Raw genomic sequence first — 15,951 nt, 5'->3', positions numbered from 1 at the left:
TACAAAGTTGAAAAGAAGACATTATAAAGAAATGAGTGCAGAAGAATATTACAAGATGTTTACTTGACAGTTACCCTTTACTGAAAATAGCTATTTTTTTAACTTAGCAGAGTCTTTCAAAAGTTCTTTAAAATCAAATCAAACAGGCTACAGTATTAAAAACCTGATGTCAAACTAAAGGGGCATAAAACCAGCTGGATGTAGTCCTCACTTAGCACCTCAATACTGCGTTTCAAAGTTCATGGGTCAACTACAAAAAATGAAACGAAACAAACCAACAACCAACCAACCAAAAAGAAACAAACAAACAAAAAAGCATTGTGGAATCTATATAAAACAATTATTTAGCATGTGTGGAAAACTGTTTTACTACTTGTCATAACTAATTCTTGACAACCTCCTACTTAACAGATGGTCAAATTTGGTAACAGAAAGTAATCTGTAAAAACTGTGTGAAAAAAAAATCTGTATCTTGCTGTATTAAGAAAATTAAAAATTCAGCTGGACAATTGTGGGAGCATTGCAAGTGAGAGCCTAGGGTAATGCAAATAAAAATGATGGTAAAACAGCTAGTGTTTGTTAGCCAACTGGTTAATAGATAAGCAGCAGTATACGGAGGCTCATACCACATTTGCACAGTCACTACAGGTTTTCTGTAGCAGCTTTGAATCCAGTAAAAACAAAATGTACTTGTGTGAGTGAAGAAACCAGTCTTAATAAGCAGTGTTACTTAACATACAGAAGAGGGAAAAAATCATCACCTTGTCCATTTTCTTGAGGTTTGTTTTTCTTCCAAAACTCGATCTCTCTCTGCAGTTCCTCTAGTTAACATCAAAGAACAGTAATGTGAATTTTTAAATCAGTATCAGGTATATAATCAGAAACAGCCATATTCCCTACGCCAACCCAAACAGCTCCCAAAACCAAATGAGAAACTTACGTTCTCGAAGTCCAGGCACCAACTTAAATATAATTTCCTCTAAGGTGTTATCCAGCCTTTCAGAAGGAAAAAATACATTTCACATTAAATGGAAACCAGCATTTACAGTATTTTTAGTGTTTAAATGAAAAACACATTTGAATAATGAAATGAGCTTCATTTTTCTGGTAAATAATAAATCCTGTCAAAGTCAACTGATTTTAGCTTGAGAGACAACATACATTAAAGCTTATCTCAACCACCTCCTAAATGGATTTATCATAGAAATAACTAAGGCATTTATTTTTTAATATATAAAGAGAAGAATGAAACAAAAGAGAAAAAACATTATACTCAAAAATTTTTATTTTTTGAATTTGTATTGCATGCAAACAATAGTGTTACTAAAACAAACAGACTGGAAGAGTAGTATCCAATTTTAAGGTCCAGTTCATGACTAGTAACCATGAAAATTATAAACTCCATTATCATATTAAGTGTTGAAGTGCTTTGGTAATAAGCCTGTTACGACAAACTGAACAGACCATTCCCTACTTACCACACCACAGACAAACCAGTCTTGGCAGGATAAAGAAGACCACAGAGCATCCATGCTGCTCTGACTTGACAGTTCTCAGTACCCAGTGTAATTAATTTGAACTATTTCAATCTGCCATGAGTTGGTACACCAGAAGACAGTACACAGCGCAGGTATGTCTTCTGATACCCTGCTATTAGTGCCAAAACTAGTTACTACAGTCCCTTCCAGTGGGCACAGTGAAGTGACCCTTTTGTTGCTGAAGCTAAAATATTTTTCTTTCCTTTTCTCTGAATTTAACCAACTCTTCTATCCATTTAGTTTATCATCTGCTTTCTAGTTCTACTTCCTCTCCTGGTCTCTTGTCCTTCAGTTTCCTCTGTCTTTCATTCTGTTTCCTTTTCCTTCCTCTCCTTTGCCCTTTATGTCATCTCTTGTCAGCAGAAACTCCCACTGCCCACAGCCTAAACAAAAACTCATGACAAAATAAAATAATAAATAATACAGAGAAATTAAGTACCTTGACATTCAGTCAGAATCTGACGTATTTTTAATTGCCTGATTTTTTCACCTCAATAACAATCTATTTTTTTACATATATATTTGCAAATACACCCGTGTACATGGTATTAATAATACACAATAAGCCTGTTTAAAAAAACATAGCTGTTCTGTCATTTGTTTACCAACAGGGGCAAAGTAGGAGTAAGACTGAATGTTTTTATTGTTGAGGAATGCCTAAAATCCATATAAATTGATAAAAATTATCTTAGAATAAATACAGGAGTATTCAAGGGTCTCTTTACAGAATTTGTACTTGTACAAAAAGTACAAAATTAGACCCATCACCTAACCATCAAGTTCTGAGACTAGTTCCCTGTGGAATCCATCAGTAGATACAATCATACCATAAGAATATTCATGTTTAAGCTACAACCACAATCCATTCTTAATTGCTTCTTCTTAAGGGGATGACAACAACAAAATCCAGCAAGTGAAACACACCTCCCATAAAACAAAGCAACATAACGAGCACTTTCTCAGAGATAAGAAGGAAATTAAAATTGTAAGATGTCTGAGTGCTTGATTTCTAATAGATGACAACATAGGTCATCTGTTAGGTCATCAACGTACCAGATGGTGCATCTCGTAGTCTCCTCTGTCAGTATCTAAGGTAACTACAGGGTACTGCTTTCTGTGAGGTTCCCACACAGAGCACTGGGAACTTGGGAACACGTCTTAGAAATGGAATTCATTTCACACTGTCAGAAAGCTCCAACCTTCATAATTTACTCATTAAAAGAAACTAAATAAGGACTTCAAAAAAGAACATCATTGCCTTAATTAGAAATCCCTCTTTTCTTCAGGATGGTATAATACATGCTGGTTTTCCTTCAATTATTTTTGAAAATTCCCACTTAGCCCTTTCTAATTTACCTTCAGTGGCCCAGAACAGAAGTCACTGGTAATGCTAAAATAGCAAAAAAATCCAGTATACTTTGCAAAGTTACAATGCTAGAAGCAAGAACTGGCTTCCCACTCTAGTCAATGACTTTATTTTCTTTCAAAAACTAAACAAAAACCCCTTTTTTTTCTTTACAGAGGATAAATACTGATCAATACTCTGACAAAGGGCAGAAAAAAAAAGCCCTATCTGATCTTTAAGTCCAGGGAAAATAAAATGTTAGGGAAAAATGAAATTTTTACAAGATTCTCAATTTCAGATGCATCTTACAGTGTTCCCATAATCCACATATGTGAGCAGTCTGACATAAAGATTTGTGTTTGACTCACATCAAACCCATTCCAAAATGAAACTACTTGAAAAAGGTGGTCTCAGTCATTTAATATGATACTTCCTGTTAATGCTGAAACAAGATTGATATTTTAGAGACACCTCTTTCCACTCCGACATCTTCCAACCATCTTCCAAATCTCCAAACCAGAATGTAGAGAAAGAAGAACCAAGCATTTCTGTCAGCTTAGTATAGTTTCTTTTTTCACCTCTTCTATAATACTGAATGAGTTATAAGATCAATACTCTCTGATAATCATCAGCAAATGGGAACCAAACTAAGACTATTGCTCAGGAAAACTTGCATGCACAGGAGTACGCTAGCAAGAGAAAAAGAAGTCTGCCTTCGTGACATTGTCAACACAGACCCTATTGAGTACTGATGCTGCAGAATTCTGCTAAATCAGTAAAGGGAATTCTTAAAACTTAACACTCTTCCTACATTTTCATTTTAGAGCTCAATGTTGAATTTGAGGCTTACTGAATTTCAGACTTAGTCTGGTAGTTACAACAGACCCTAAGTGCAGCCAACTACGAGATACATGTAAAAAGCTCACATAGTTATGAAGTTACTCAGAACTGGGTTTAGAAGTACTTTATAAAGCTTATCTGAGAGATCTTAGTTACTACTATGTGGTGTTCAGCACGATTTCTCAGAAAATGACTGCATTCTTTAGCAATGATCTCTATGGTCAGAGTGCAAGACTTGTATTAAAGGCTGATCTCTATGGTCAGAGTGTAAGACTTGTATAAAGTTATGCAGGCAACAGCCAGGAAAGATAATTCCATTGCACTGCTCATGTACTCTTCTGATTATTAGTTGAGCAAATGTTTAAAGTTGGTCCATTAAAATACAACCAGGAAACTACTAACTATATGCAGTTTCTTGGCAAAGAGACCAAATGACTCAAAAAGGAATTTCAGGAAATAATTGCATAGAAAATACCTCTTCCCACATTTGGGGCTTGTGCTCTCAACTTTCCTCACCCATCTATAATTTCCTGCTCAAAGGACATTATTTGTTTACTAAACATCTACTACATGTTTCAGAAAATGCATCTTTCATCTCATGTGAAGTGGTCCCACCAGAATAAAAGAAATATTTCTAAATGCTTTTGTTTTCAGCTTATTAGTAGCCTATAGCATGTTCTGTTATGACTCACACAGCACCTCAAAAACTGACAGGAAACCAGAAAAATACTTACAGTAAACACCTACATAAACCTGCTCAGCCCTCTCCTTCCAAAAAACATTCAGATGATAAAGACTTAGGCCAATCACACCCTTTCCAGTTGCTGAATTCAATCTCTCTCAGTTTCCCTCTTTGTATATAACTGAAGTATGGGAATGGTTGTGCACACACGGATCAGTCAAAAATCAAAGCAATGTATGAAAAATTGTAACAAAAACAATGGCACCAGGAAATAATACCAAGCCTAGTAAAATCCAGATGTAAATTTATATTTTTACATTAATTTAAGTCCTCGTAAGTTCACAATAGTATTACAAAATAATAATACTGGGGGATGGGGTGGAGGTAGAGTTGGGAGTGAGGGCAGGGAGTGCCTTCATCACTCTAGGAAAACATGAAGTTCTTCCACTTATGATGACATTTCTTGATTTCTCTATCTTACGAGATGTCTATCATCTTTCCTTTCAACATAACATCACTAAAAGTGAATCCAGAATTTCAGGAAAAATAATTGTTTTTGAAAAGATGTGTTACTGTGATATAAAGAAAAATCTCAAGAAAGGGTATTTATAATGTAAAAAAAATTTTCATTAATGTCTTTACATTAATCTCACAGCAGATTTCAATCAGACTGGCAGACCTATGCCCTGAAAAACATTGATTTTTGCATGATTCTTTTTCTATATTGTTCTAAGCAGAAAAAATTTGCCATGCGGTTTGGAATGCCCTAAATAATTTGAAAAAAGAAACACTAGCATTTAATTTCATGTAAAGAATAAAAGGTATCTGGTTCATTTATTTGCTTAATAGAAACATTAAAATGCTTGTTTTTTAGACTTGTACAATATAATCACTCTTTGTCTTTCCCTTATGTTTCCTCCTTTTATTACATCTGAAAAAACTCAGTTTAGACTTCAGTGGGAGCTGAGAAGATGACAACCTACATGGCTTAGAACAGTTAATACATGCATTATAAAAATAAACAAAACAATTCCCTTATAGGATAAAGATGTTAAGATTTTTTTCTTTTTCTGTTGTTCTTTCATTTCAGCAAATATTGTGAAATAGCATCTTACCTTAACATTTCTAGTGGATTGGTCTCATGCACTTGGTTGCCACACCTGGGACAGTCATTGCTGTCTTCAAAGTGCTGAACGATACAAGTCTTACAAACTAAGAGAAGGGGGAAAAAAAAGGAAAAAACAACTTGAAAAGATCTAAATAATATTGCTCAAGTATGACCTAATGATACGTGGTAGCTACTTCATGCATCAGAAGTGAATGAGTATTATCTTAAAGTAAATAATTACAATGAATTTTATCTTGTTCCTCAAAACCTTAGTTAGTTCTGCTACGCTGAGACACCAAGGTCAGCAGCACAGGTTGGACAAGCACTGCTTTAAATGATGAGATATTTTTGCTACTTAGAACTCTCCCAGAATCATAACATGTGAAGCCCATAGCCTGTACCACCTTAAAGAACAGGTTCTCTCAGAGAGCGTGTGCTGGGGAGCTTCAGCCCAGCAGAGCCCACCATCACCTCAGCTGATCTGAAAAGGACTTACATACATCACTTCTGTTCCAGTGGTGTTGCTTGCAGCTGAAAATACTGGTTCAAGTACTCATTGTAAGAGAAAAGTTCGCAGAAATTGTACACAGGTTCAAAGTGTTTCCCTTTTGACACAGTGCTTTCCAAAGCAATGACAAAATTTAATATTTGAATCAACACTTAATATTTGAATCTTTCAATGAAAAACCAGGATCATGACCATGGCAAGTATCAACAAACCCAAACCAAAACCAATGTGAATTTAAAAACCAATGAACTGAAAATAAACTAAACAAGGTGCTACACTACTGTTGCTTCCAAATGATTACTTACAGACTCTAGATTTTAATGTCATTAATAAGAAAATGGAAGCCAAGATGATGAGAACAAATATGCCTGCTATTATTACTGCACCACAATGCTCTGGACAGAGATACACTCTACCCTCTGCTTATTATTAATTCACCTACACTGAAATAAGAACTGCAAATTCATCAGTAAATGGACTGAAAAAATAAATGGACTGCTGTGATTGCAATATGCTTTCTGCTGAAACACTGTAATTTCTTTCATCAATTACCTAAAGAAGTATGAACATCTCTAAACAAGTTGGTAAATCCTAATTATAAGACAACTTTAGGAATCGTGAAATTCAACAAACAAAGTCTGTATTTGTATTTGCCTTAGAATGCTCAGAAGAGTTACATCAAATCAGCTGATACTGATAACACACACATTAAACCTCCACGTTGGTGTTTCTTCCAACTGCTTTAAAACACTAACTTAAAGACATTAACTTCACAGCCCAAGTTTCTCAAGGAATTGTGAAATAACACTTCTGTCAGTTGAGCTGAATTTTCAGCAGCAGCACCTGATAGCTCATAATCCTGGTATCTATATTGTGCTGAATACACTGCTTCTGTCAGGGGAAAGTGTATGGGTTAGTGGTGGGTGATGACGATACTGATGAGAACCACCAGGGTAAGAGTCATCTGCTATCTCAGAAATGTCATTAGTTGGAAAGTTCAATTTAAAGAGTATGGGGGGAAAAGGGCTGAGGAGCAAGTATGATAATGAAATTGTGAAGTCTAACACAGATGCAAATTATGGTCATTTGGAAATTCAGCTGAAAGTCACTGAGGTAAGTAACAAAAGGGTTTGGTTTACTCTAGACCTCTTCTAACTTGACTTCATAAAAACTGAGCTTAAAGATAACTCTTTTTCAATGGAGTTTCATCTGCTAACTCCCATAATAAAGGAAGGAGCTAGTCTTTATTTTTAAAATTTTTTTGGTAAGCCTTCTGTCTGGCATAAACAGCAGCATCTCTATGGAGTCTTTCTATCCTGACACCAACTTAAAATGATAAAGAATAAACAAAATGGAAAAAGTCATAAAAATGTAACTGGAATTGGTCAGTATTTTGGAATTGATAAGCTCAACCCCTAACCTTCTCTTATTTGGAAAATGGCCAGGCTGGATGAGGCTCTGAGCAACCTGAACTAGTGGAGGGTGTCCCTGCCCATGGTAGGGGGGTCAGAACTAAGGGTCTGTTCCAGCCCAAACCATTCCATGATTTTTTTTTGCAATCGGACTTGGAGAATTAGGACAAAAATTATTCAAAAGGAGAAGGAGCTTCGTATCAATTCCAGAGCGATTTAGTTTTTTTTTTCCATAAGCAATTAGAATTAGCCTCCTTCTGAAAGAATTTCCTTGCATTTTAGGAAAACTTTCTGAAATTCTTAAGAGAATTTAATTCCCTTCACTTGCTCTCAGGATCTCTGCTCCACTCATGTCAGAGAAGTTCTTGAAGTCTTGAAGAGATGACATTGGTCTTACTGCTTTGAAAAGGACTCATTGATTTGTCTTGTAAAGATATTTTAAATTTGGGCTTCCTAGTTTTACTGTTTTGTTTTCCAAACTAAAGACAAATATGGCCTATCTGAGCTATAGCTTTCATTTACATCTAGAAGAAATCTGAAATTTACTATTCAGAAGTGAATCCCATGCCACGGGATCAATAACTAACACACTTATTTAAGTCAGATAATTGACTCCATAGAACCTCCCAAACACTGCTAAACATAAAGCATGCTAATGTCCACAATAATGTAACTTGAAAAAATATTTATAATATAAACCAATCTATGGATAGGAACTGAATTCCTCACTCTGAATATATTTTTGTGCTCTCTTTATACCCTTTTTTTTTGAGAGGAGATGACACCCTTGGAAGGTATGCACGGTCCAAGAAAGGACCTAATGATTAATGAAGAGTTTCATTTCCAGTGTAAGAAAGGTCTCTGAGTAGAACATATACAGAGGAAGCATCATAAAGGAACCAAGCAGTCCAGTCCTATATGGATGTTTCCCTATGCCAACAAACACACAGATCTGGATCATGTGTTTGTACAGCCAGCTCCATGCCATAAAAATCCCTTGAAATTGTAAATCAATACTGTAGTAATATAAAATAACTTTTGCTTTTTCTCATGTAGACCTATGGTGCTATGAGGATTTGCCCACCAAAACTAAATGTGATTCACCACCAGCAATGTAAAGGTAAAAAATACACATAAATTCTAGCATGCAAGAATAACGAACCGATACATGATACTCCTAGTGGGATCATCAACCAGTATTTTCCTGTATGATAGGTATAATCATCCTCTGTTACTCTCAATGTAAAACACTGAACATTTCTCACAGCCTATCTCTTTGCAGTTTCAGAAAATGGGATAAAATCTAAGTATTGGGTGAAAAAGCCAAAAAGGGAATCTTTAAACACAATTAAATTACAAATATAGTTAATTCATTAGGGAAAAAACCAAACTCCAACCCAAAACCCTTTAATGCTTTCAGTACAGATTAACAAAATAACACAGTTTCATTTGCTTTACTGTAGGTCATGGTAAGGCAGCAAACAGGCAAAAGAAAACTGCTTAACCAAAATGTACAGTTTGCAGAATTTTGAGCTATATGCTACACATGCCACTGAAATGAGAACCTGAATTTCGTAGTTGCATGATGACATTTCAGATGAGACACAATAAAAGTTAAACTCACAGAAGATGACTTACCACAGCTGATAAAAGTACTTTTGTGACATATGCTAATTGGCTGGCAACCATAACAATGCTGTTTTCCAATACAGAGATATCTGGTTCACACATTCTTTCAGATCTTTATAATCAGATGAAAAATACAGATAGAAGTGTCAAGACTGTGCTGTATGTCACAAACAAACAAACAAAAAAAATACCTGCCTTATGCATATCTACATACCTATGTATCCCTCCAGGTTACTGTTTAAATGTTGATTAATGAGGTACCTAAATAAAACTTCATATTGCATTTTTAAAATAAAGTATTCTACAAGATAAAGTTTAATTAGTTAATTGTGGTACAAATTCTTTGTCAGAACTCATCCTTTGAATTCTTCCAAGGATCTCCTCTCTCCAAGTTAATCACTCTGATGCAGTGAGCAAAGGAAGGGCACAGGATATGCACAGCTAGTGGAACATCAAACCCATCTCAGTGATGGCACAGAGGTGTAACGAGTAATTTTGTATGTTTACTGAAGTATTTAATTATCTACCTTAAGCCTACTTTAAAAGCACTTACTTTTAGGGGAAGTGTGTGCTTAAAAACAGGACAGAAAACTTCAATTCACTTAACCATCCTTTTCAGAACTATACAAGTGGGACTACTCCACTCTTAATTACAATTACCAGACACAGTCAAACTGGATTCTCTTCTGTTAAAAAGGAGAGAGAATTTCAGTATGTGATGACCAAGAAAGACTTTTTGTGTTGAAAACTATATCAAAATAACATTTAGGCCCTGCTACATGCCATTGACTAATGCTTCTGCAGGAGAAGGAGTCTGAAAGCAGCTCAGCTCGCTTGTCTGAGGGTGAGAAATTTTGCTGCACTAAAGTTTTTTTGCTGTCTTCTGTTGACAGCATAGGTTTTTAGCAAAATTTGAAAACCACTCTGGTAAATTTCCTGCAGGGAAGGACATTTCTGAAAGCTCCTAGACTGCCTTGGTTGGCAATTTCTTAATACAAGTATTAGAGAGACAAACTAGGAGTAATGCACCTTTTGATCTCCTGTTCATAAACATGGAAAAGCTGATGACAAAAACAGCCACAGAGGGCAAGATTCGTCTTGTGGTGAGTTGAGCATCTTGAGGAAGGATACAGTCTTAAACAGCACAGTTAGGATTCTGAACTTCAGGAGATGGGACTTTAGCTTGTTTAAGCAACTGCTCATCAGATTTCCCAAGGAGACTATCATTAGAAAGAAACTTAGGAGAGCTGGCTGAGCTATACAGTCCACTGTACAGGGAATTTTGTCAGAAGAACTGCTTAGTGAACAAGAATTCCTTAGTGCACATGGCTCCTAATTAATCCACAAAAGTAGATCATATTAGAAGTGGAAACAAGGATGGGAAACAAAAGGATATAAAATCACTACTCTGGCACTTAGAGACAAAAGAAGGAAAGTCAAGGCCCAGCCATAGCTAAAACTAATGAGAGACTTGAGGGAATTGTGTAAGTATGCTAGTAGCTGAAGGAAGCTTAGACAAAATGTGGCTGTTAATGAATGAGGGAAACAACTCAGGAATAGCTTATATAGAAAGGTTTGAAATCCTCAGTATCTTTTTGCCTTGGTCTTCACAGGTAGAGCTTAATCCCAGATGTCCCTGCATACCAGCATGATTTGGGAAGGAGAGGGATGATCAACGGCCAAGGAGTAGCAGGTTAGAGCTTACTGAGAAAGACTGGATGTATTTAAATCTACAGGCCAGGTAGGATTCACTAAGATGAAAGCTTATCACCATAATCATGGTGATTATGAGAGGTACCTGATGACTGGAAAAGGGTAGTGTGTTACGCCCACCTTTAATAAAGAGGGGAAGGATGACCCAGGGAAGTACAGCTGAACAGCCTCCTCCAGCTCATGGGGAAGAGGGCAGATTACCTCATGTCCCTTGGAGTCAATTTCCAACTATGTGAGGGACAAAAATGTAATCAGGAAGTGGCAATAGCACTTGGCCAAAAGTAGATCATGCTTTAGGCTGGCAGGTGATGTAATAAGAGCTTGTACCATTTGAACAGCAGCTACCAGAGTGACGGAGCCCGTCTTCTTGGGAGTGGCAGATTGTACCATGAGGAGCAATGGTCACATGTTGACATTTGGCAGGACATTCAGAAAAACTAGATAAAGACTGTAGCACTGGAAATGGTTATTGAGAGAGGCTGTGGAGACTCCACGCTTGGAAATTCAAGTGTCAACTACACAGACACATGGCTTGACCTGGTAGAGCGTTGGCAATTAACCTGCCTCCTGCATGAAGTTGGCCTAGACAACCTCCAGATGTCCCTTTCAACCAACATTTTTACAATTGTGTAAACAGCCTGTTATTTGCTAAGATACTAAAGAATGTACTTGAGGAAAGTTTATTTTTCAAGTTTTGTAAGTGCACACTCCACTAAACAACGGAGTGACTCAGGAGACAGACGATGGGACATGCCCTTTAGCTCACATCCAGCCTGCTTCCACCAGTAGTTCTTAAACTTCCCTGACAACTGTGTAACAGACTGGAATAAAAGGTCTCAGTCCATAAGACAAAACCATTCTGTTGGAAGTAGCAAAAAAGAAATGAAGTACTGAATTTGCAGACTAAGTAATTTTGCAGTAACATAACCATTTCCTTCCCAACAGAGATAGGAGAATTTGCACTTCTGCTACCCGAGTTGCACTTAGGTTTCCCCATGCATAGTGGAGTTATCTGTCCAACATTTTCAAAAGCCCCATCAGAAACATCTCTTATTGAAAAGGCACTAATTTCTCAGAGCAAGACTTTACTTAATATTTTCAGCAGTACAGAATAGGTGAATTAGCTGCTAATTCCCTGCTTTGGTTACCACTGATCACATTAGTTCCCCTATGATCACTGGAGAACGTCTATGTCAATACATGCTTTTCATCTCGTCCAGAGTAATACATTGTACTCCCAGTATCTAATGAATTTATGCTGCTTCTTCAACCACTAATATCTGCAGATTTAGATCACTTGTACAACACTGTTTTCAATTAAGGCAATTAGCAAGTACAAGACAAATACCAAAGGACAGTTAAAATCATTGTATTCTGTGGTATTTGGACAATACTGAAGAATCATGCCTGTATGGTACCATACCTGCACTTGAAAAAAAAATTACAACTTAAAAAGATTAAATATTTTCTACAAGTATAAGATAATTTATCAGAGTACCTTCCTGAATTCTGCCATCACCTTTTCTTCTGAGACATAAGATTTGCATTTTCAAAACTTTTTTCAAGTTTTTATTTTCCTTTCCATTATTGTAAGCTTTGTATTTTGGCAACTATAACTAGACTTTGCTTTAAAGAAACACCACCTTCTTTCCTGCATTTCTACATAACAACTCAAACATGTGGTAGTTCTTCTGCGAGGAGACCTGTGTAAGTACATGGCAGCTCAGTAAAATTCACCTGCTCTAACCTGGGAACTAGGCAGTAACAGAGCTGGCTCAGTGAAGAGCTCACAAACTACAAAAGAACAAAAGAAGCAGATGCTGCTGAGAAGAGAATGCTCCTTCTACCATTATTCTTTTGTAACAGGAGCGAAAGTAAATAAATAAATTACACAAACAAAAAGATACCATAATAAAAGCATTTTTTTCTTAAATCTGAACTGATTTCTGATGTAACTATTTTCCCCTCACCCCAATCTTTTAAAAGTTACTAATGTTCATTAAACTTCAACCATAAAAAATTAGCTTATACTGGAATTTTTCCAGTTTCTTAAAAGGGAAAGAGAATTTAATAATATATTTACCTCTCTCTAATAAATTTACCTCTGTTAAGTACCTCAGTCTTTCCTGATCCTTTGTCACTATTTTCCCTCTGTATCCAATAAAGGATGAAGATCCTCCTTAGCACTCCTTTTCTTGATAATGTAATTATAGAAACATTTTAAAATGTCTATTATGGCAGTAGCCAGATTAAGTTCTGGTTGGGCTTTGGCCCTTCTAGTTTTCTCTCTTCATAACTTCACAATATCCTTGCAGTCCTTCTGGGTTGACTGCCCCTTCTTTCAAATTCATAAACTCTACTTTTCTTACTAAGTTCCAGACAAGGCTGTCTGGACAGACAGGCTGGTCACCTTCCCTGCCAGCTCATCTTTCTGTCCATGGGGACAATCTGCTCCTGTGCCTTTAGGATTTCCTTCTTAAAGCACATACAGCCTTCCTGGACTCTTCTGCCCTTCAGGACTGCCTCCCAAGGGACTCCGTCAACCTAGCTCCAAAATCTGCCCTCCAGAATTCCAGGGAAGTGGTTCTGCTAAATGCTCTCCTTACTTATCCAAGAATTGAAAACTATATTTTTGTTACTGCTGTGCCCAAAGACATCCTCCAACTGTCACATCACCCACCAGTCCTTCTCTGTTCACAAACAGCAGGTCCAGCACGGCCTCACTCAACAGCTACGTCATGAAGTTATCTTCCACCCACTCCAGGAACCTCCTAGACTGTCTTCTCTCTGCTATTTCCAGCAGGGATCTGGTAAATTGAAGTCTCCCTCCAAAACAAGTGCTAGTGATTGTGAGACTTCCCTCAGCTGCTTATCGAATGCTTCATCTGCCTCTTCATTCTGGTTATGTGATCTGTAACGGACTCCCACCATGGTACCTGCCTTGTTGGCCATTCCCCCCAATTCTTACCCATAAACACTCAACTCTATCATCACCTTCACTAAATTCTAGACACACACCTGGTGCTACCCCACCAGTTCTCCTTCCTTGCCTATCCCTTCTGAAGAGTTTTACAGCCATCCACTGCAGCCCTCCAGTTGTGTGAGTTATCCCACCATGTTTCTGTGATCGCCACTGTGTCATAGTTTTCCTGCTGCACAGTGGCTTCCACTATTTTAATTCTCTCTGTACTTCATACAGTAGGGATGGAACATCAAATTGTAAAAATTGACAGTGAAGATAACAACTGCAAGAACAGCACTGCACAGAAATGACTGGAAATGCCAAGACAAGACTTCTAATTGATATTTATTGAAGGTTTAAAATGGGAAATCTACCAGAAGACATACAGTTCCCCTTACTCTTCTTTTAGAGGACTTCAAATACTATTTGAAAAGATGCCAAATTCTCAAGAAGGTCCAGTGAAACTACTGGCTATTCAGGAATAAATGTAAAAAAAGTCAAGCATGTAAATAAGCCTCTGAAAGTAAGATGACAGAGTTTGACAGGACCATTCATACATTTAATATAATTCATACATGCCAATGTTTCAGATGTAGTAGGACCAGAAGACAACTTAAACAACTTTTCGTGAGATGGTTTCACTGAAAGAGATCTACTCCCTAAGTAAATATTTTGCCACCTTTCATGTATTTCTCTGCGTTGTGCCATGGAACTCATTAGAGAGATGTGTGCCAGTACTCACCAAACTAGTGTACCCATCATACACACTGCCAACAGATACGTTAGCTTAAGTTTCAGAAGCATGGCTGTATTATCAAATAAGCACACCTGACCCAATGATCTCACCTGTGATCAGACAGGCCACAGTGATACAAGGTTGGTGTTAGAGCCAGCACAATCACCACTAGGCTTAGGGGAAACAAAAGGGTCTCTGTACTCTGCAAGGTGTTCAGCAGAACTGGCATACCCTCACAGAATGGGTCAGGTTGGAAGAGACCACAGTTGGTCTTCTGGTCCAACCTCTCTGCTCAAGCAGGGCCATCCCAGAGCACATGGCACAGAATTACATCCGGACTGTTCTTGAATATCTCCAGTGAGGCAGACTCCACACCCTCTCTGGGCAATCTGTTCCAGTGCATGGTCACCCATACAGAAAAGAAGTTCTTCCTCATGTTCAGGTGGAACTTCCTGTGCATCAGTTTCTGCCCATTACCTCTTGTTCTATTGGCTGGCACCACTGAGCAGAGCCTGGCTCCATTCTCTTGACACCCACCCTTTAGATATTTACACACCTGAATGAGGTCCCCTCTCAGCTACCTCTTCCTGAGCCTGAACAGGCCCAGCTCCCTCAGCCTTTCCTTGTAAGAGAGGTCCTCCAGATCCTTAATCAACTTAGTACTCTCTGCTGGACCTGCTCCAGGAGCTCTGTACCTCTCTTGTACTGTGGAGCACAGAACTGCATACAGTTCAAGATGACCCAGACTGCAGACCAGTGTTTAGGAAACTCCAGAAGAGACTGGATTAATTCAGAGTATATAATTTAAAAATTCAGTAAACAAAAACAAGCACAGTGGTCATATTAAACACATTAACAATTCAAGAAAATATAACTTATGAAGGAGGAACTATTTTGAAAAGTACTACTTACAGGTATGGAGGCACTCTGTTACTGTAGTTGGCTTGATGAGATAGCCTTTACAGATATAGCAGGTGATATGAGGATTGAAATCTTTCACCAAGTGCTTCCTCTGAGTAGCCATTCGTGGGGCAGGAAATGCTGGCAGAGTGCTTGGGGACAGAGAAGCAAGTCTGAGAGGGGTCGATGTCCACAGTTCACAAGAGCTGTGGCGCTACTCTGTGCAACTGGACTTCTCCAGGCATTTGATCTTAATTCCGCAGGTCTCACTGAGACATGGCTCATAACTCCTGCTCCTGTGCCGGGCGAGTCATTTTCCTACCTGTAACACACGTGGAAAAAGAAAGCTGTGTGAACCTGGCCGGACAGCGGCGATGCCCGGGAGGACCAGCGTCGCCATGAACTTGGCAGCAGCACGGAGCTGTAATTTACATAACAGCAGCCGCCGTGCGCCGGCAGCCGAGGTCCGAGGCCGCGCCCCCGCCCCGCCGGGCTCCGGCCGCCGGCGGGACGGACTCGGGGCCGCGGTGACAGGTGCAGGGGCCGCGGCCGCCCCGCCGGCACAGCCCGCCCGGTAC

The 15,951-nt window shown here is 38.2% G+C and overlaps 1 protein-coding gene across 3 annotated transcripts in view; it reads right to left on the bottom strand.

The window, feature by feature from the left end:
• The window catches only part of PCGF5 (polycomb group ring finger 5), a 68,220-nt gene that overhangs the window by 18,576 nt on the left and 33,693 nt on the right, over positions 1-15,951 (bottom strand). For all 3 annotated transcript variants that reach the window (XM_042018951.1, XM_042018953.1, XM_042018952.1), the window contains 4 exons: positions 15,386-15,695; positions 5,521-5,617; positions 941-996; positions 762-821 (listed from right to left, as the gene is read on the bottom strand). In XM_042018951.1, the coding sequence (XP_041874885.1) occupies positions 762-821; positions 941-996; positions 5,521-5,617; positions 15,386-15,497 (325 nt within the window). In that variant the 5' untranslated portion in view covers positions 15,498-15,695. The remainder of the gene's footprint in view (positions 1-761; positions 822-940; positions 997-5,520; positions 5,618-15,385; positions 15,696-15,951) is intronic.

This window comes from Corvus kubaryi, unplaced genomic scaffold (genome assembly GCF_017639235.1).
Source record: "Corvus kubaryi isolate FWS band 111438036 unplaced genomic scaffold, C.kubaryi_AGA036_p1.0 138, whole genome shotgun sequence".
Lineage (NCBI taxonomy): Eukaryota > Metazoa > Chordata > Aves > Passeriformes > Corvidae > Corvus > Corvus kubaryi.
Note: the sequence above shows the minus strand (reverse complement) of the source record. Positions and strands in the feature narration are given on the sequence as shown.